This window comes from Chiloscyllium punctatum, chromosome 44, assembly GCF_047496795.1.
Source record: "Chiloscyllium punctatum isolate Juve2018m chromosome 44, sChiPun1.3, whole genome shotgun sequence".
In the NCBI taxonomy this organism is placed as follows: domain Eukaryota; kingdom Metazoa; phylum Chordata; class Chondrichthyes; order Orectolobiformes; family Hemiscylliidae; genus Chiloscyllium; species Chiloscyllium punctatum.
Window position 1 is genome coordinate 60,713,625 of NC_092782.1, and position 20,151 is coordinate 60,733,775.

Consider the following 20,151-nt stretch of genomic DNA (forward strand, 5'->3'; position numbering starts at 1 on the left):
TATTAAAATTTTCCAGCTTTGTATGCACATTATGAAACTGCATTAGCTGTGATCTCACTAGACTTTGGGAGTGATGACTTTTTGTACGTAGAAGCATGTAAATTACTTTGGGGAGAAATGTTTATTGCTAACTTATGCTAGTTCTTTTATGTAAATCTAAATACAGTTGTGTTCGAGAAATAAATATATTCCTTGTGTGTTGTGGCTTCATGTTTTGGTGGGTGTGTGGGCGATGTATTTTTATATGGATTGACAATATTAACAAATCCTTCCAATTCTGCTTCTTTGTAAATACAAAAGTACTGCGGTAATAGGACTGCATCACTTAATGAGTAATCAAGAGTGAAAAAGATGTTTGTAAAAAATTAATAAGTAGCCCATAACTAAATTTCAAGAGTCTTTTTAAAAAAAACCTCAATTTGATAATGTAATATATATATTAATGGACTGGTAATCCACAGGCTAGAATAATAATCCATTATGTAATTACATACAGTCATACTTAATTTGGCAATTTTAGTTTAAATTGATATTCATTTGTACTTCAACTTCTAAAGTTCATTAATTTTTAAGCAAAAAGCATTTAGCATAGATATGGAAAAGTGTTTTAATTTTAATAATGATTGGCTAGTGTTCAGCCACATTCTCTATTCTGGCCTGAAAGGAGGCAGATGGGAAAAACAAAGCAGTAGAGACAACAATATAACAGACTAAGCAGGCTGATAACATGTCAAAAGTTTGCCTGTTCAATTCAGCAAATCTATTAATGGAGGATGATTAGTATTTGACTTAACTCAGTGATGATATTAATAACCAAAGCTGTAAATGAACTTAAATAATCTTCCTATATTCTCATATTACTCAGAAAATGTGTGGTTGGGAGAGGGGGGAGTGGAGAGTCTTTTATTCTACAGAGGATGACAGAGTTAGGCAACAACTTCTGTACTTCAGACAGAATATCACAGAACAGCCATCTATTTATAAAAGACGACCAGCATCATCAGCATTTTTATAATATTATAAAATCTAGCGTACATTCGAAATGACAATGAGACTTTTTTTTATAAGGACAAATTATTTAGATATTCTTACAGCATTAATTATCAACGATGAAACAAATCACTTAGGGCATACCGGTTCTGTTTAATCGTGCCATGTTCATCATTGCTTCCTGGTAGGCCAACTCCACATCTTCTTGAGTGACAACAAGCTTAATCTTATTCCATTTTTCTGGCTGTTAGTAAAAATATGGTACAGATAATATAAAATTATAATTAATGTAGAATTATACTGAAAATACTTCTGTAAATTAAAAATAGATTTAGAAATGTGCACTCCTGGCAACAAATGTTATTGATCAGGAATTGTTTAATGGATGGTGATCAAATGCAAAGCATGGCTGAATTTGCTACGAGCACTGCAAAGCAGGCAACTCTACATGTCAGGGATTAAAAGTCCTAAAATTACTCATGTCTACATATAATATGGAAATTCAACCACCAGAATGCCATCAACCAAAATGTATCGCTTTTCAAGTAGCCAATGAGAAATAAGTGTACAAATGTAGAACTTTTTAAGTTCACAAAGAAACTAAACATGTGAAGGATCATCTTATGGCACGACTAGAGTTTTCATCAATACAATCATAAGAATTAAGAATCAAGGGACAAACATACAGTTTTAAACTGAATTTTGAGCATTACTCAAATACTCATTTTTTTTGGTGATTACAGGTAGAAACAATTTAGTTAAATACTGCACCATTATAAATGCCGAAATTACTTACTATATCAAGCCACTGGTGCACAGCAACTGCTACTTGAGTTCCAAGTGGTTTTGTTAGTACCAAAACATCGCCTGGCACTGCATTGTCCGGCCTGCAAAATAATTTCACCATACCATAAAGAAATGCACTATGAATACTTTGTTACTTCAGTTGGTAACTTATCAGGTAAGCTAAATGCTGAAACTTCTGAATAACATCCAACACTAACAGCTGTGCAAATTAAATTAGCTCAAAACAGAAGATTTAGTCAAGTCTATGGATGGCCTATGAATCCACCCAGCACAGTATAGTTCTATAGAGTGAAACTAAATTATATAAATGCCATGATTGTTTTTAATATCATAACTTCTTTATAAAACAAAAGCGCTGAGTCAAACAAAGTTGCACAACACATCCATAATTTAAGATCTATAAACTGCTTTGATTTCAAACTCTAGTAAAATCATACAAAATTAATACCTTTTTCCCATTTGTTTCGAGAGAAAAGTCAATGAAAAGCATTATTTAACTATACTTGCAGCAAAACAGGATCAATGTCATTAGTCACAAGCCTGGCTCTAACTTATTTGCATATGAAGTTACAAAAATGTTGGCGATATGTACTGATAACCATTGAACTATTTTTAGTACAAGGCAAATCAGCACCCTGAGAACTTGTCTTGGAAATGCAACAAAATTACCCTGGCATATCAATTTCACTAAACTTCTAAAAAGGAAATAGAGGATGCAAGAATATTTTTACACACTGAAAAACTTACACAATTATAGTGGAAAACACAGAACAGATTTTCAGAAGGGTTAAAAATAATCTGAACATTGTGGGGAAAAGAAAAGACTCATGAATGACATTTATTGATGGCACATTTTCAATTGGAGTGAAAAGTATTTTAGAGCACGTAACTGTTACAGTATATGGTTGTACAAGTCACTAGTTTTCATAATTCATATCAATTACAGTTTATAAAATAATCACTTTGTTTCACTCAAGAAAGCAATAGTTTACTAACAGTTCTTAAGTTACTTCCTTTATTGGGAAAATAGACAAACAACTTTCCACTACAATTTCCCACTGCAAAGAAAATCATGGTGTGGCAAGTGAAAAACCTACTACTGACTTCTCAAACATAGGATTATCATATTCTCCCCACAATGCTTGCTTGTCTTGTTCTTACCGTCAATCTCTTTTGTTGGTTTTGAATTTGTAGATTCCCAAACCCTTCCCAACTCACCAATATTTATGTGCAAGCCTGGAGTCTGGGCTACTATAACCCAGGGTGCTTAACAATCCAGTGTGGTTGCTCTTTAGGTAAAACCTAGATCCATGTACTTTCAAGAGCTGCTTGACTAAGTCTGCTTGCTTCAAACTGTGGGCTTGGATGTCAACTCAACAACACGATCACTCTTTTGCCCAAGATGAGACAAAATTAAACTTAAGAACTTCTCAGTTATAATGGACACAAAAAAACCAAGTGAAATTTTTCACATTTTATAAAGCAAAGTGTATGCTCTCAGTGCAATATATTATTAAAAATGGGCCAATGGGAGCTGTTTGTGTATGTGCAGAATTGTCAGTTTGCCCCTGTATGTGACACAGTGATAATACTCTAGCTGGGATCTGATCAGTAATTCAGAAATATTTAGCATAGCTTCCTTTTTTGTTATATTTTGAAGCCAGCATATTGAAGTTTGCTGCCCAAAGTGATCGCTAATTGAATATGTGACTGCACTGATCTCAAAAGTTAAATCTGCACATAGGGTGGCACGGTGGCTCAGCGGTCAGCACAACCAGGGACCCGGGTTCAATTCCTGCCTCGGGCAACTGTCTGTGTGGAATTTGCACGTTCTGCCTGTGTCTGCGTGAATTTCCTCTGGGTGCTCCGGTTTCTTCCCAAAGTCCAAAAATGTGCAGGTTAGGTGAATTGGCCATGCCCTTAGTGTTAAGTGCATTAGTCAGCGAGGGAATGGGTCTGGGTAAGTTGCTCTTCGGAAGGTCAGTGTGGACTTGTTGGGCCGAAGGGCCTCCCGCCACACTGTAGGGAATCTAATCTAAAGTCCTCCAATCTTGGATCCCCTGCTCCAGCCCCAGACCACACTGCATTGACAGAATGTTCCAATTCTGCGTGTGCGCGGTGTACCACCTAGTGGTAGCCTTGCCCTTAAACTTTTTTAAGGCTGTGTTTATGTTACAAAGTTAGTGAAATGAGGAAAATACCAAAACATCAGCACCAGAGGGCAACATAGCACTTTAGTGTTCCAAGACTGTCAAGAATGAGGGTGCAAAACCACCCCTGTAAATTCCTGGAGGCTTCAGGTACAGCTTCAGTAAAGCTGGAGAGAGGCCAGATACTTTCTAAGAACAATATGAGAAAGCAGCTATTATTTCAGATTTCTTTCAGGGCTTCCTCAAATTAAGTCATTTGTATTTATTGCAATTATTATTGGATTTAAATGATCAAACAGTAATTACATATAACTTATGACTAGTTAAAGCCTGAAGTCTCAAAGTGGAGGGTGTGATAATACAAGGTCTAATACTACATATACAATTAGAGGCAGCCAATTTAGTCATACAACAAACCACAAAATATTTGTATTCACCATAAAACTGAATGCCCAACCTGTCAAAATGATAAGTTCTAATGGACAAGATCACGTTAAAAGTTTACTTTTTGGAAGAGGCAAACTTGATAAAAAAATTCTTCTATTGGTTTCAAGCTTTGTTGGAGAATAATATCATATTCTGAGTAACCAAAAATAAATAAGTTTCAGAATCCACTGCAAATACCTAACATTCACAGTAAAAAAAAATTCATTGGGTAGTCAATAAAATACTGTTGTCAAAGTGGCATGACACAAGGCTGTGATCATAAATGCCAAATGGTGAGCTTTCCATCTCAAAGATAACGACTGAAAGACGAGTTCAACTAAGATTTGTGCTTTAAAAGTCGGTTCAGAAAAAAATAAAGCAGTACATTGACAGAGTGAGGAGTTAAGCTTTATAAAAATTTACGTTTTATGAATGACATTTGAATAAATCACATCTGCAACTTAAAATTACCACAGAAGTTCAGAGATGTTTTTTTCCAAACACATGAACACCAATACAATTATTATGGAATGCAACCAAACTGCAATCAGGAGTATTTGAAGCCATTTTATCTAAAATTTATAGGAATGGACTGGGCTTCTATTCAACATCCCAGGTGCATTTTTAAAAGATATGATGGCTGTAAATTCCCATGGGAATGAAGAAATATCTGACATTTTGTCCATTTGCAATATTTAATTACGACAATGCATCGAAGAAACCCATTACCTACCTTTCCAGGGCTATTTTTATTCTTTAGTGAGGACTTGAGTATTGATTGCACATAATGCAAGATTTTGACAATGTTGACATATTGACAATTTTTTTAGTGCCATATCATCTGGCATCTTGTGTCAATTGGATTGTAATCCTTAAGTGATTGGAAGAGTTCACTATTGGCTGCGTTAAATGAGTTACACAGATTGTTAACAGGTCTGTTCAGAGTGGAAAACAAAGCAGTACAAACTGTTATATTGTGGCTCCAGCTATCAGTTCCAACCCTTTTCAGTTTACATTCAATACCTCAAAATTTAGCAGTAAATTCAATAGAAACTTTAAATGAAAAATCCCTAAACAACAAAGACAAGCATTTATCTTGAACAAGGCAAAAATATCCATAATCTTTGATCCAATATACATCTGAAACATTTTTGTGTTAGAATAGTTACAGATACCAAGGATTAAAAACTTACATGATGAATTCATTTGGTTGGCAAACTGTTGTGGCCACACCTCCTAAAATGATCCACGGGTTTAATACCGTTTGTCCACCAGTTACCGATGTACCTGCCTCATCAGCTGCATCTTTAAAACCCTGTATTATTAGTGGCATTACTTTGTCCCGCTCCTGTATGTAAAACACAATTAGAGACTTTAAGATTAACTTAATATTTTTCAAAGCCAGTTCCAGCTCTTAAAATTTTACAAAATGTTATACAAGTCAGGATATAAATTTTGTGTTGCACACCTAATTAATTCACTTTTATTTTAAACTACTTGGATTACAAATGATGTACGAAAGCCAATATCAATTATCAATAATTAGCAATTGTTTTAAAAAGTCAAATCAAAACTGTTTTCTACTTATTGTTTATTAAGCTATGACGTTAGAGACTGATACATGACTGGGTTAAATGTAGATGTGCTGTCAATTTCCCAATCATATGAAATAGCCCCAACCTCTCAAAAGCAGATGTGATGCTTGGCCTGGAAGGAGCCAATATGAAGGCATTCGTTTCGGTTAACCCAATCTATTTAACAAAAGTAACTTAGTTCTATTTTATTCATTAGTTATTCTATTTGAAGTTCCTGATTCCAAGGATTTGAAAAAGGCTGTTCTTTGCAGCACTAAGTTGTTGAGTGGTCAATCCTGAGTCAGAATTCCTTAAATCAGTAAACATCCAAGTTTCAGAAAACAATGCAAAATAGACACTGACGTAAACATTTAGTTTACACAATTCCAGGATAGGTAGACAAGTAGCTCAATACTCCTACAGATCAATTTGAATGGTTTAATATTTCACTCGAGGCACCCACATAGGTCTCTTAAGTGAGTTTGCTTATTGTGAGTGCAAAGTAGCAACTTTGGGCTGTGTCTAACAATTAAACCCTAACCTTAAATTGCCCAAATCCAATTCAGATAGCAGCCTTCTTACTAATGATCAGTAGAGATTGGAACTGGGCTCAAACCTGGCGTAAAAGGGTAACAAATTCAGCATGAAAATGGTTTACACTACTGATCTAATTACTGTAGTCTACATTTGAATTATTACTGCTTTCATGCTGACCTATCACAATCCATGGAATATAAAAATGTAGTCCATACTCCCTGCAATTAGCAACAGCATTCTTTTTCTGAATATTTGCCGGACAAATACCAGCAGGGACCATAGGAAAAGATAAACTATCAACAGATAAAACTAATAGTTCCCCAAGACTAAAAAAACAAACTCTATAGTAAAATCTTAGTATGAGCAGTTATTATTGACACCAACTTCCATACCAGAACTGACTTGAAGCATGAAATGCACTCTTAGCAGAGTGACAAAAAAAAATCCCTTCCAAGTATTGACAGTGTGTAGTTTTATAGGGTAGTGTTCAAGTGGTTGTTTTTCTTCGTAAAAGCATTATACCTTGGTCTAGATATTCAGGTTCTGGCTGAGACAGTGAGGAATGGCTGTTTCAAGACCTCTGGCAAATTTACCCTACAACACATGTACAAAATTGGATTCCACAGATTCTCTGTCATGAAGAACTCATGTCAGTTCATTGCGCTTTCATACAACCATAAACTCACCCCAGAAAACTAGAACACTAGACAAAGTTCCGTACTCTTCTAGAATGATTATGACCAAAATCTCTCTAATTATAACATTCTAAGTTATATTTTTAAAAACAAAATCATTAAACTGCTTTACCAACTTAGCCAGCAGTCTTTACTTTTCAGACTGATCTTGGAGGAACTGTTGAGTGAAGTCCACAGCACAGAACCAGATAAGTTAATTGTTTTAAGAGGCCTACAGAAAGGCTGCAGTAGTGAGTAGAGTGAGTTCGTTGTCGATTAGGTGTTTTTGGAGATATGTCTCTCTTAAACTTAAAATATGGAGGATGAGGAGGAGGATCTCAGATATACAGTCACATAGTTGGGTTAACTCCAGGAAAAGGTAAGGGAGGTAGGCAGCTAGTGCAGGAGTCTTTTGTGGCTATACCCATTTCAAACAGGTATGCTGTTTTGGATAATGTAGGGGGTGATGGATTCTCAGGGGAACATACAGCCAAGTTTCTGGCATTGAGACCGGCTCTAATGCAATGAGGGGTAAATCGGGTTCCAAGAGATCAATTGCATTAGGGGATTCTCTAGTCCGTGGTATGGACAGAAGTTTCTGAGGCCAGCAGCAAAACTAAAAAACAGAATGGTGCGTTGCTTCCCTGATGCCAGGATCAAGGATGTCTCAGAGAGGGTGCAGAATGTTCTCATGGGGGAAGAGGGGCCAGCAAGAGGTCATTGTCCACATTGGAACCAATGACATAGGAAGGGAAAAGGATGAGATTCTGAAGGGAGATTACAGAGAGTTAAAAAGGAGGTCCTCGAGAGTAGTAATATCTGGATTACTCCCTGTGCTACGAGCTAGTGAGAGCAGGAAAAGGAGGATAGAGCAGATGAATGCATGGCTGAGAAGCTGGTGTATGGGAGAAGGATTCACATTTTTGGATCATTGGAATCTCTTTTGAGGTACAAGTGACCTATACAAGAAGGACAGATTGCACCTAAATTAGAAGGGGACTAATATACTGGCAGGGCGATTTGCTAGAGCTGCTTGGAGGATTTAAACTTGTTTGGGGGGGAGGGGGGTGCGCCCACGGAGATAGAGAGGAAAGAGATCAATCTGAGACTGGTACAGTTGAGAACAAAAGCAAGTCAAACAGAGTCAGGGGAGGGAAGGACAAGGTAAGACTAATAAATTAAACTGCATTTATTTCAATGCAAGGGGCCTAACGGGGAAGGCAGATGAACTCAGGGCATGGTTAGGACATGGGACTGGGATATCATAGCAGTTACAGAAACATGGCTCAGGGATGGGCAGCATTGGCAGCTTAATGTTCCAGGATACAAATGCTACAGGGGAGGATGGAAAGGGAGGCAAGAGAGGAGGGGGAGTGGTGTTCTTTATAAGGGATAGCATTACAACTGTGCTGAGGGAGGATATTCCTAGAAATACATCCAGGGAAGTTACTTGGGTGGAACAGAGAAATAAGAAAGGGATGATCACCTTATTGGGATTGTATTATAGACCCCCTAATAGTCAGAGGGAAATTGAGAAACAAACTTGTAAGGAGATCTCAGCTATCTGTAAGAATAATAGGGTGGTTATGGTAGGGGATTTTAACTTTCCAAACATAGACTGGGACTGCCATAGTGTTAAGTGTTTAGATGGAGAGGAAATTGTTAAGTGCGTACAAGAAAATTTTCTGATTTGGTATGTCGATGTACCGACTAGAGTAGGTTCAAAACCTGATCTACTCTTGGGAAATAAGGCAGGGCAGGTGACTGGAGAGCACTTAGGGGCCAGCAACCATAATTCTATTGGATTTAAAATAGTGATGGAAAAGGATAGACCAGATCTAAAAGTGGAAGTTCTAAATTGGAGAAAGGCCAATTTTGACGGTATTAGGCAAGAACTTTTCAAAGTCGATTGGGGGCAGATGTACGCAGGTAAAGGGATGGCTGGAAAATGGGAAGCCTTCAGAAATGAGATAAGAATCCAAAGAAAGTATATTCCTGTTAGGGTGAAAGAAAAGGCTGATAGGTAGAGGGAATGCTGGATGACTAAAGAAATTGAGGGTTTGGTTAAGAAAAAGAAGGAATCATATGTAAGGTATAGACCGGATAGATCAAGTGAATTCTTAGAAAAGTATAAGGCAATAGGAGTATACTTAAGAAGAAAATCAGGAGGGCAAAAAGGGGACATGAGACAGCCTTGGCAAAGAGAATTAAGGAGAATCCAAAGAGTTTTTACAAATACATTAAGGACAAAAAGGGTAATTAGGGAGAGAATAGGGTCCCTCAAAGATCAGAAAGGCAGCCTTTGTGGTGGAGCCACAGAAAATGGGGGAGATATTAGACGAGTATTTTGCATCAGTATTTACTGTGGAAAAGGATATGGAAGATATAGAAAGTAGTGAAATAGATGGTGACACCTTGCAAAATGTCCATATTACAGAGGAGGAAGTGCTGAATGTCTTGAAACGGTTAAAGATAGATAAATCCCCAGGACCTGATCAGGTGTACCTCGAACTCTGCAGGAAGCTAAAGTAGTGATTGCTGGGCCTCTCGACGAGATATTTATATCAGCGATAGTCACAGGTGAGGTGCCGGAAGACTGGAAGTTAGCTAACGTGGTGCCACTCTTTAAGAAGGGTAGTAAGGACAAGCCAGGGAACTATAGACCAGTGAGCCTGACCTCAGTGGTGGGCAAATTGTTGGAGGGAATCCTGAGGGACAGGATGTACATGTATTTGGAAAGGCAAGGACTGATTAGGGATAGTCAACATGGCTTTGTGCATGGGAAATCATGTCTCTCAAACTTGATTGAGTTTTTTGAAGAAGTAACAAAGAAGATTGATGAGGGCAGAGCGGTAGATGTGATCTATATGGACTTCAGTAAGGCGTTCAACAAGGTTCCCATGGGAGACTGATTAGCAAGGTTAGCTCTCATGGAACAAAGGGAGAACCAGCCATTTGGTTACAGAACTGGCTCAAAAAGGTAGAAGACAGAGGGTGGTGGTGAAGGATTGGTTTTCAGACTGAAGGCCTGTGACCAGTGGAGTGCCACAAGGATCGCTGCTGGGTCTCTACTTTGTGTCATTTACATAAATGATTTGGATGTGAGCATAAGAGGTACAGTTAGTAAGTTTGCAGATGACACCAAAATTGGAGGTGTAGTGGGCAGCGAAGAGGGTTACCTCAGATTATAACAGGATCTGGACCAGATGGGCCAATGGGCTGAGAAGTGGCAGATGGAGTTTAATTCAGATAAACGCGAGGTGCTGCATTTTGGGAAAGCAAATTTTAGCAGGATTTATACACTTAATGGTAAGGTCCTAGGGAGTGTTGCTGAAAAAAAGAGACCTTGGGGTGCAGGTTCATAGCTCCTTGAAAGTGGAGTCGCAGGTAGATAGGATAGTGAAGAAAGCGTTTGGTATGCTTTCCTTTATTGGTCAGAGTATTGACTACAGGAGTTGGGAGGTCATGTTGTGGCTGTACAGGACATTGGTTAGACCACTGTTGGAATATTGCGTGCAATTCTGGTCTCCTTCCTATCGGAATGATGTTGTGAAACTTGAAAGGGTTCAAAAAAGATTTACAAGGATGTTGCCAGGGTTGGAGTATTTCAGCTATTGGGAGATGCTGAACAGGCTGGGCTGTTTTCCCTGGAGTGTCCCTTATAGAGGTTTACAAAATTATGAGGGGCATGGATAGGGTAAATAGACAAAGTCTTTTCCCTGGGGTCAGAGTCCAGAACTAGAGAGCATCGGTTTAGGGCAAGAGGGGAAAGATATAAAAAAATAGACCTAAGGGGCAACGTTTTCACACAGAGGGTGGTATGTGTATGGAATGAGCTGCCAGAGGAAGTGGCATTTAAGAGACATTTGGATGGGTATATGAATAGGAAGGGTTTGGAGGGATATGGGCCAGGTGCTGGCAGGTGAAACAAGATTGGGCTGGGATAAGTGGTCGGCATGGACGGGTTAGACCGAAGGGTCTGTCTCCATGCTGTATATGTCTGCAACTCTGACTCTAGTTACACATAAAACACTCAAAAGGACAGCACTAATGTCAAAGTACTCAAGCACTGTGAATTGACAACTACAGCTTGGAGACAATAACTCTGGTTCCATCTGTATTCTAAGATAAATGTTATGTTGTCCTGGAGCCCGAGAAGGCTATTTTAACTGTACTCAGCAAAACACTGAGTACCAAACTGCTCACAGCAAGTCAGTCAGCAAGTTGTACAGAACATAGAACAAAAAAGCGCAGAACGCGCCATTCGGCCCTCGATATTGCGCCTACCTATAAACTATTCTCAGCTAGTCCCCCTACACTATCCCATCCATGTGCTTATCCACGGATTGTTTAAATCTCCCTAATGAGTTAACTACATTGGCAGGTAGGGCATTCCACACCCTTACCACACTGAATAAAGAACCTATCTCTGACATCTGTCTTAAATCTATCACCCCTCAATTTGTAGTTATGCCTCCTTGTACAAGCTAACATCATCATCCTAGGAAAAAGACTTTCACTGTCTCCCCTATCTAATCTTCTAATCATCTTGTATGTCTCTATCAAATCCCCTCTTAGCCTTCTTTCCAAAGAGAACACACCCAAGTCTCAAGCATCTTGGACTTGTATTTTTCTTTCAAACTAAAAAGGTAAGTAGTGGAGAATGGCAGGTGTCTATTCCATAGGGTGGAGGATTTCAAGACTCCGGGGCATATTTTTAAGGTCAGAGGAGAAAGATTTAAAAAAAGATATCGGAGCAACTTTTTTGACACAGAGCATGGTTGATGAGTGAATGAACTTCCAGAGGACATAGTGGATGTGTGTACAGTTACAACATGTCAGACATTTGGATAAATACATGAATAAAACATGTTTTGAGGAATATGGGCCAAGCACAGGTAGGTGTGACTAGTTTAGTTTTGGAATATGATTGACATGGACTGGTTGGACTGAAGGGTCTGTTTCCATGTTATATCATTCTATGACTCTTAAGTGTATGAATTGGAATGCTGATTATGTTTATTCCATAGATGCTATACACTCCCAGTGCTTTTGTTTACAATTTAACACAGTTCTTTTTACTTCACATTTCTACTGTTCCGTTGGTTAATTGACCATTGCCTTTAAAGAAAGATTACACTTTGGAAACTTAAATATGCTACGAGCATTACTTAGCTGTCTTTGTTAATATTGTAACTTACCTTATCTGTCATTTTATTACTGACTCCAAGCAACATCAACATATTGTCACACTCTGTAACACCCATGGCATAAAGATCACTTAGAACATTGGCACAAGCAATTCGACCCTGTAAAAATTGAAGGTAGGAGTGAAAACAAGAATCAGAATATTGATTTCATATTACTTACCATCTAAGCGATTCTTCAAAAGGAAAACTCCAATACAAAAACACTATCTAAAAGTTACAAAGCTAAAATTATTATAGTAAAATCTAAAGCATGTCGATCCAAAATAAAATTCACGTAGATATAAATTTACTAACTTGCTTTATGTTAATGGCGTTCTGTTGCACAGAAAAAGAGACGACAATACTATATTGGAGACTTTATTCACAGGTGGTGTTCAGGCTGCACTTTGCAAACCACAAATGCACTGTGAAATGCCAGCAAAATCACAAAACAGGGCATGGACAGCACCGTCTGTAGCTGCCAAGATCATAATGGCTCGTAACTTTTAAACCATGCGGTCGTTCCAGGCTGCTGCAGACAATATCTTACAGGTTACTGCACACTGTGTATAGTAGGAAAGTGATTGCGGCTCTTTATATAGAAGAAGCATGCAACTCACAACAAGGTGCAAAAGAGCAGTTGGTTTTGGCTAAACGATCGTCTCAGCCTGAACTGTAAATTTTCCTACAGTCCAAAGTGCCACTGAAACACAATATCATGTATTCTCACCGGCTCTTGTCTAATATCCCTCAGTAGAAAGAGACAACACTGCGTTTTGTTTGCAAGCTTTGGTATTATTACATCAAACATGTTTGTGCCTGGTTCCCTGGCATCACTTTCTTTCATCTTTACCACAACCAGTCATGTCAAAGGGTGACTATTTGCTGATATGGCTCACAAGTACTTCCAGTCACCAGAGTACTGACACTGAATAATGCCCACAAGAAGAACATTTGTACTTGAGAAATGCTTTTGCTATCACAAGACTTCAGAAGCCTTGTCAGGTTTCTTCGAATATCATAATGGCAGCACAGTGGCTCAGTGATTAGCACTACAGCCTCACAGCGCCAGAGACCTGGTTCGATTCCAACCTCAGGTGACTGTGTGAAATTTGCACATTCTTCCCGTGTCTGCGTGGGTTTCCTCCAGGTGCTCCAGTTTCCTCCCACAATTCAAAAGATGTGCAGGTTAGGTGAACTGACCATGCTAAAAATTGCCCATAGTGTTCAGGGATGTGTATATTAGGTGCATTAGTCAGGGTAAATGTAAAGTAATAGGGTAGGGGAAATGGGTCTGGATGAGTTGGTCTTTGGAGGTTCTTGCTGGGCCAAAGGGCCTGTATCTACACGAGGGATTCTATGATTCTGACTTTACTGAGGGACAAGTTCATTCTAATTCCTGGACAGGAAGTAGTGAAGAGCAGGAACTGCATTAACCACCACAGATTATTATTTTTGCCATTTATTAAACAATTTAAGCATTCATTAAAAGTTACCCTATTTAAGTTAAACAGGTTATGCAATTTTGCTAACACATTTTATATGTGTGCTTGTATTAATAGTTATACTGGATTCATAATAAAGTCGTGAAAAGATGCTTTCCATGCACATTATAATCACATGATTTCCCCCTTATGGATTAATGTCTGTTGTGACACTTAGCTATGCAAGGAGGAAATTAACTCTTCATAAAAAGGTTAGTTGCATGGTTTGCTAACAAGAAACCCATAGTGAAAGTCATGAAATACTACAGATCAACTGGTCTTCAGTTTTAGGTAAAATAAAGAACTAGGTGGCACAACAGTTAGCACTGCTGCCTCACAGCGCCAGAGACCTGGGTTCAATTCCCGCCTCAGGCAACTGACTGTGTGGAGTTTGCATGTTCTCCCCATGTCTGCGTGGGTTTCCTCCGGGTGCTCTGGTTTCCTCCCACAGTCCAGAGATGTGCAGGTCAAGTGAATTGGCTATGCTAAATTGCCCGTAGTGTTAGGTTAGGGGTATGGGTGGGTTGCGCTTTGGCGGGTCGGCGTGGGCTTGTTGGGCCGAAGAGCCTGTTTCCACACCGTAATGTAATGTAATCTAATCTAGGCATTACAATCAAATTGAAGGAACGTGAGTCAGAATAGATTCAGAATCAAAGGGCTAAACCTTATTTTGTTGGCTGTGCCGATTTAGTCGTGTTTCATGGAGGCTTTGAGTGCACAACCAAGCGAGTTTTCTCAAACTGGCTCTTTAAGTATCCATCCTGCCCTAGGCACACCTGGCGTCCGATACTAGCTTGATTCTACCATTTATTGTAGCTGACAAGCGTTTTCCCTCACTTGCTCTCAGCAACCCAACACCCCATCCTCATAACCCCGAATGGCCTCTGCATGGTCTACTCACTTACTCAAAGGCTTCACCACATTTTCCCCCACCAGCATTAACAGCTGTGCCACCTATTTTCACCTCACTCAATCCTTTCTCTCATTCTAGGAGAAACTGTGCACGACACAGCAGAAAAGGCCAAGCTATGTGCTGGGCTGTCTGACATTTGGCCCTTCATCTCCTATGAAGAAAGGAACCCAACTACCTGATGGTCAACTGGCACTACACAAGCATCTGGACCGATAGTGGAGTCTGTCCTTAACATACTGTGCTGGGACCCTTGACCAAAGGCCATCGCCCTCTACTTGATGGAGGACTGCTGACAGCTACGATCAAGTCAGTGCCCTGAAGTTTGCCCAGAAATGGTACTATTGGACATCCAAGAGGATAGTCTGGAGGAGAATGGCAGAATTGCCAGGGCAGCATGCAGCATAAGGGGCCCGGGTTCGATTGGGGTGACTGTATGTGTGGAGTTTGCATATGCTTGTGTCTGTGTGGGTTTCCTCTGGGTGTTCTGCTTTCCTCCAACAGCCCAAAGATGCGCAGATTAGGTGGATTGGCTACGCGAAATTGCCCTGTAGTGTCCAGAGATGTGCAGGTTAGGTCGAATACCCACAGTAAATGTGGGTTATGGGACGGGGTGGGGCCCAGCTGGAAAGCTCTTCAAGAGCGTCAATGCAGATTCAATGAACCAAATGGCCACTTTCCATGCTGTTGGAAGGAGTGAGAGAGTGAGACCGAATATGTGTTGACATGTGTGTGTGACGGAGTACAAGTGTGAGAGAGGATGAGTGTGTAGGGTATGTGTGCATGTCAGAGAGAACGTGTGTACACGAGAGGGGGTATGCAGGAGTGTGTGATTATCCAGGAGTGTGTGTGCGTGTGCACTTGTGTGACAATGTATTGTGTGGTGGGGTCACCTGTAGAGAGTGACACAAATTCAAGGTCTCGGTTGAGGCCATCCTCATGGGTACCGAACCTGGCTATCAGTCTCTGCTTGGCCACTTTGCTTTGTTGCACATCACGAAAACTGCCTTGGAGGATGGTCACTGAAAATCAGAGTTCAAATGTCCCTGACCGTTGAAGTGTTCCCCAACTGGGAGGGAACATCAATGTCTGGCAATTGTTGCGCAGTGTCCATTCATCCACTGTTGTAGCATCTGCTTGGTCTCACTAATGTACCATGCCTCAGAGCATCCTTACCTGCAGTGGATGAGGTAGACAACAACATCGGCCAAGTCACATGAGTACCTGCCACGTACATGGTGGACGGTGTTCCCAATTGTAACGATGGTATCCATGTCAACACTGGCACGTCTTGCAGGGATTGCCTTAACAGGGTTGTACGATGTTGTGGTCAATAGTGTCCTGAAGCCTGACCAGTTTGGTGCGAACAAGGGTGTGTTTAAAATTTGGCAGTTGTTCAAAGGTGAGAAATGGAAGTGTAGAGAAGGTCTTGGCAAGGTGCTCATCCTCCTCAAAAATGTGTTGCAGGCTGTGAAGAACATGGTGTAGTTTCTCCACTCATGGAAAGTGCTGGACAACGAAGGGTACCCTATCGGTTGCATCATGTGTCTGTCTCCTGTGGAGGTCATTATGGTTTCTTGCGATCGATGAGCTCAGCATTATATTCCCCCCTCCCCCCCCCACCGCCTCCCTCCAACCCCCCGCCCTCCCCCACACATGTAAATCTATAGGGTTTATTTGCATTTTCAGATACATTCTATTTCTGCTCAAAAAGCACACAACCTGCAGGCAGTCAATCCATACAACATTTTATAAATTCCTACTTTGGAAATCGAATCAGCCAGAGTCAAGATTAGGATACAGACAAGACTCTAAACTCATACCTTTAGTACAATGTCTGAGCTGTGATGTCACCTTAAGGTATCTTGTGAACGTGCCTTAAAAGAAGTTCTCGAATTTACATATTAATGTAATGTATAGAAACCTGCAACCCATTCTAAAAGATGAAAGACTTAACAGCAATCTAGGTTTGTTCAATATATCATTTTAATTGCATGACACTGATCTTTTCCTATAAATTGTGTCTTATCCCTCCCCACTAGATACCTGATGAAAGAGCAGTGCTCTGAAAGCACGTACTTCAAAATAAAGCTTTGGACTAAACCTGAAATGTTGCGATTTTTAAACTTTGTCAACCCCGGCATCTCCACATCATGCCGACCATCGACACTTCCCCTATAAAGCATCTGCCTAGCAGGAAGCTCATCTTGATGTCCAGAACTTTGATGGAAAATGCAGCTACTTGCCCCCAATGAGTAAGATCTCACCGGATGTCTCATGCAATTCTGCCAGATTTCTCACCATTGATCAATGCCCTATAAGATTCTGCTTAACTATTTTCTAAATTACTCTAAAGCAACAGACCTACGGAGAGCCTTACCACAGTGCACCTAGATTATGCAAATATATGAAAGACTACTGATTAAATTCCAAGTTTGTGGGATCTTGGATATACATTAGGAATGCCTACAGAAACAGATGGAGTCAAGGGAGGTGACTGTGGAACTGTGCTTCGAATTTGCAATGCTTTGGATTCAAAATAGATGAAACCTGCATACATTTTTCAAAAGATGCTTAACTAGAGGGAACTTAGAATTGAAGGAGCTCAGAAATAGCAAAATGAAAAAAATGTTTGTGGACAAGTGTAAAACACTACACACAACAGAAATGTGGGACAAAACAGTATGAACTTTTTTGAAATATCTGAAGAGAAATTTAGGACTTTGGTATACATATTATATTCAACCAAAACAGCAATCTCAAAGCCAGTAGAATGCTGAACTATATAACCAAAGCAAAAAAAAAAGTGCAGGTAAAATGAAATTGTGTTCCTAGTTTTGTCAGTGACAAAAAGACACTTTACTTGAAAACAGTGCTGAAAAGAATTTTAGTAAGAATTTTAGAAGTCAGAAGTCTCAGTTATGAGAAAGAATAGAAATTGTATGATCACATACTACAGTCAACTCTGAAAGCAGCCTTTTGGGAACTTCCTCTGGAGTTAATAATGTGTTGAGTCAATCAATCAATAATTTATTGAATGTATTGAATGTAATACAGCTCAATAAAATCATAGAAGTTGAACAGAAACAGGTGGTTTCACTTGAACCCTGATGTTTTAAAATTCCACAATAACTCAAAAGTTTTCAGCTACTGCCAATGCATTCCAAGTTATCATAATGTAATTTTGCACCAGAAAGGACAAATGTCATTGTCAAGCTTACTTCATCAGTACCTTAAAATTAATTTCAAAAAAATTTTAGGTGTCTAACAATATTGTCACATTTCTTAATAAACATATATTTGTTAACCTACATTATTTTAGTCAATATATCTTTAACAGGAATTCAAACAAATTTGGATTCTTATAGATAAGAAGGCAAAGGGAACTGTGAAGTTTTTTTTGGCCAATATTAAATCTGTGTTTATCATAAAAGGTTGGCTTTAATGAATAAATTCACCTTCCAGATACTCTGTCCAAAAACAATTCAGGAAAAAGTGGCTTGTCTGATGGTACCCATCCATCAACTTAAATATTTGCTCCTTTCACCCTGAGTAACTATGAAGTATCTGAAGTATGTAGCACCTATAAAATGCGCTTCAACTAGTCATACTGATTCCTTTAACAGCACCTATCAAAACTGACTTCTACCACGTACAAAGACAAGAACAGCAGCACCTCCAGATCACACATCACCTTGATTTAGGTAACTGCACGTCCTTGTTGTTGGGTCAAAATACTTGAACTTCCTACCGAGAGGCACTCTGGGGGTACATTCATTACAAAGCCTGACATGCAACTGTCCATTCCTAATCAGCTTTGAGAAGGTGCAAGCCACTGCACCTTCTCAAAAGTGATTAGGGATGGACAATTGTTGTTGGCCACTACTGCATGGCCACATTTTCTGACTGAAACAAAATCTAAGGGATCTCCTTTAGCATTGTTATCAGATTGGATTTTTGAGTAGTGATTTTTAGTTGCTAAAATAAAGTTCTTACAATTATCTTCACAAAATAAAGTGCTAAAAAAGTTATGTACCTCTATTATATTCTCACCGCTTCCATTCTGACAAAGTGGATAATAGAGAAACATTGCCGATCTCAAATATGGAAGCAACAGTACTGCATAATTGATCTACAATATACTTGTGAAAACATCGGTAGGGATTTATCCCAGAACACAACATACATCATTTTAAGAAACTCTTCAGAATTCACCAAATTAGGCAAGACAATTTTATTTTCAAGGGGCGGGGGTGCAAAATAAAAATCAACCTTCAAGAGACCAACAAACATGCGGCAAATTTTCTAATTATCATCATCCTTAATCATCAAATGAAGGGTAAAACTCAAATGGGTGACCAGAACAGCATGTCGAGCTACCACAGGTAAAATGATATGTTATGTATAATACAGAGTACTTGACAGCTGCAGTTAAACTTGGTATATTTGATTATAAGGAACACTGGTTAGAAATTTTCTTTTAAAACCTAATTTATTCATAGTTTACAGAACCATCAACAGGGTGCTAGTAAAAGTCAAAGATTAAAGTATAAGAGCTAAATACATATGAGGGTTTTAAGTTTCAATACTTTCTGCTGACATGACAAAATTTCTATAATGTACATACAAGAATGAATCAGTAGATTTGGATAGTATATGCTTGCGTTTTGTCTAATATTTGTAAACCCTTTTAGTATTACTCGATATATACAAATGTATTAAAAGTTTCTCACCATCATGTAAGGATCATCGACAATGGGATAAAAATAATCTGTTGTTTGAACCAGAGACAGTCCGCCATGTCTTAAGGGAATAACACATGTATCCATTCCAATACCTGCAACATTAACAAAGACATGAAAAATAACAAAACTTCTCAAATGACTAGAACACAATAACTGCTCTAGGAAGTAAAATGTAGCAATGGTTGGTGGAAATTAAGCTATCTCAACTACTTGAAATTACAAATGATACACTGCATTTTGTTTGGCTCTAATCATTTTGAAATGCAAAGATTTTACCAATGGATTATTTATGTTACCCAGACAAATGACAGGCAGTTTGCATTCAAAGTTGCACATAGGAAAATGACTGATGTATGTTGCTGCTGCTAGTAATATTAAGAACATTGAACGAGCACAAAAAATTAATTTGTTTTATTTAAATACTAATAATGCTGAGAAACTAAACATAAAATTAAAATTGGAAATCCTTTAAGATGGAATGAAGTAGGAATTTACTTAAAATGCACAGTTCAGATCTTTTTCCATCAAGATCTATTTGCAACTGGTGTATATCTAAGGACAGCATTAGAGGTGGTTACTCAACAGCATTTAAATAACAAATACACCACATTTTATTCATAAAACAAGGTTTTCAATATGCAACGGAAGAAAGGTCACAAAGCAGT

General features: G+C 38.9%; 1 protein-coding gene across 2 annotated transcripts in view; it reads right to left on the reverse strand.

Moving 5' to 3' along the window:
* The window catches only part of sephs1 (selenophosphate synthetase 1), a 58,147-nt gene that overhangs the window by 16,139 nt on the left and 21,857 nt on the right, over positions 1-20,151 (reverse strand). For both annotated transcript variants that reach the window (XM_072563047.1, XM_072563046.1), the window contains exons 3-7: positions 19,475-19,578; positions 12,360-12,467; positions 5,567-5,721; positions 1,787-1,877; positions 1,135-1,234 (exon numbers count right to left, since the gene is read on the reverse strand). In XM_072563047.1, the coding sequence (XP_072419148.1) occupies positions 1,135-1,234; positions 1,787-1,877; positions 5,567-5,721; positions 12,360-12,467; positions 19,475-19,578 (558 nt within the window). The remainder of the gene's footprint in view (positions 1-1,134; positions 1,235-1,786; positions 1,878-5,566; positions 5,722-12,359; positions 12,468-19,474; positions 19,579-20,151) is intronic.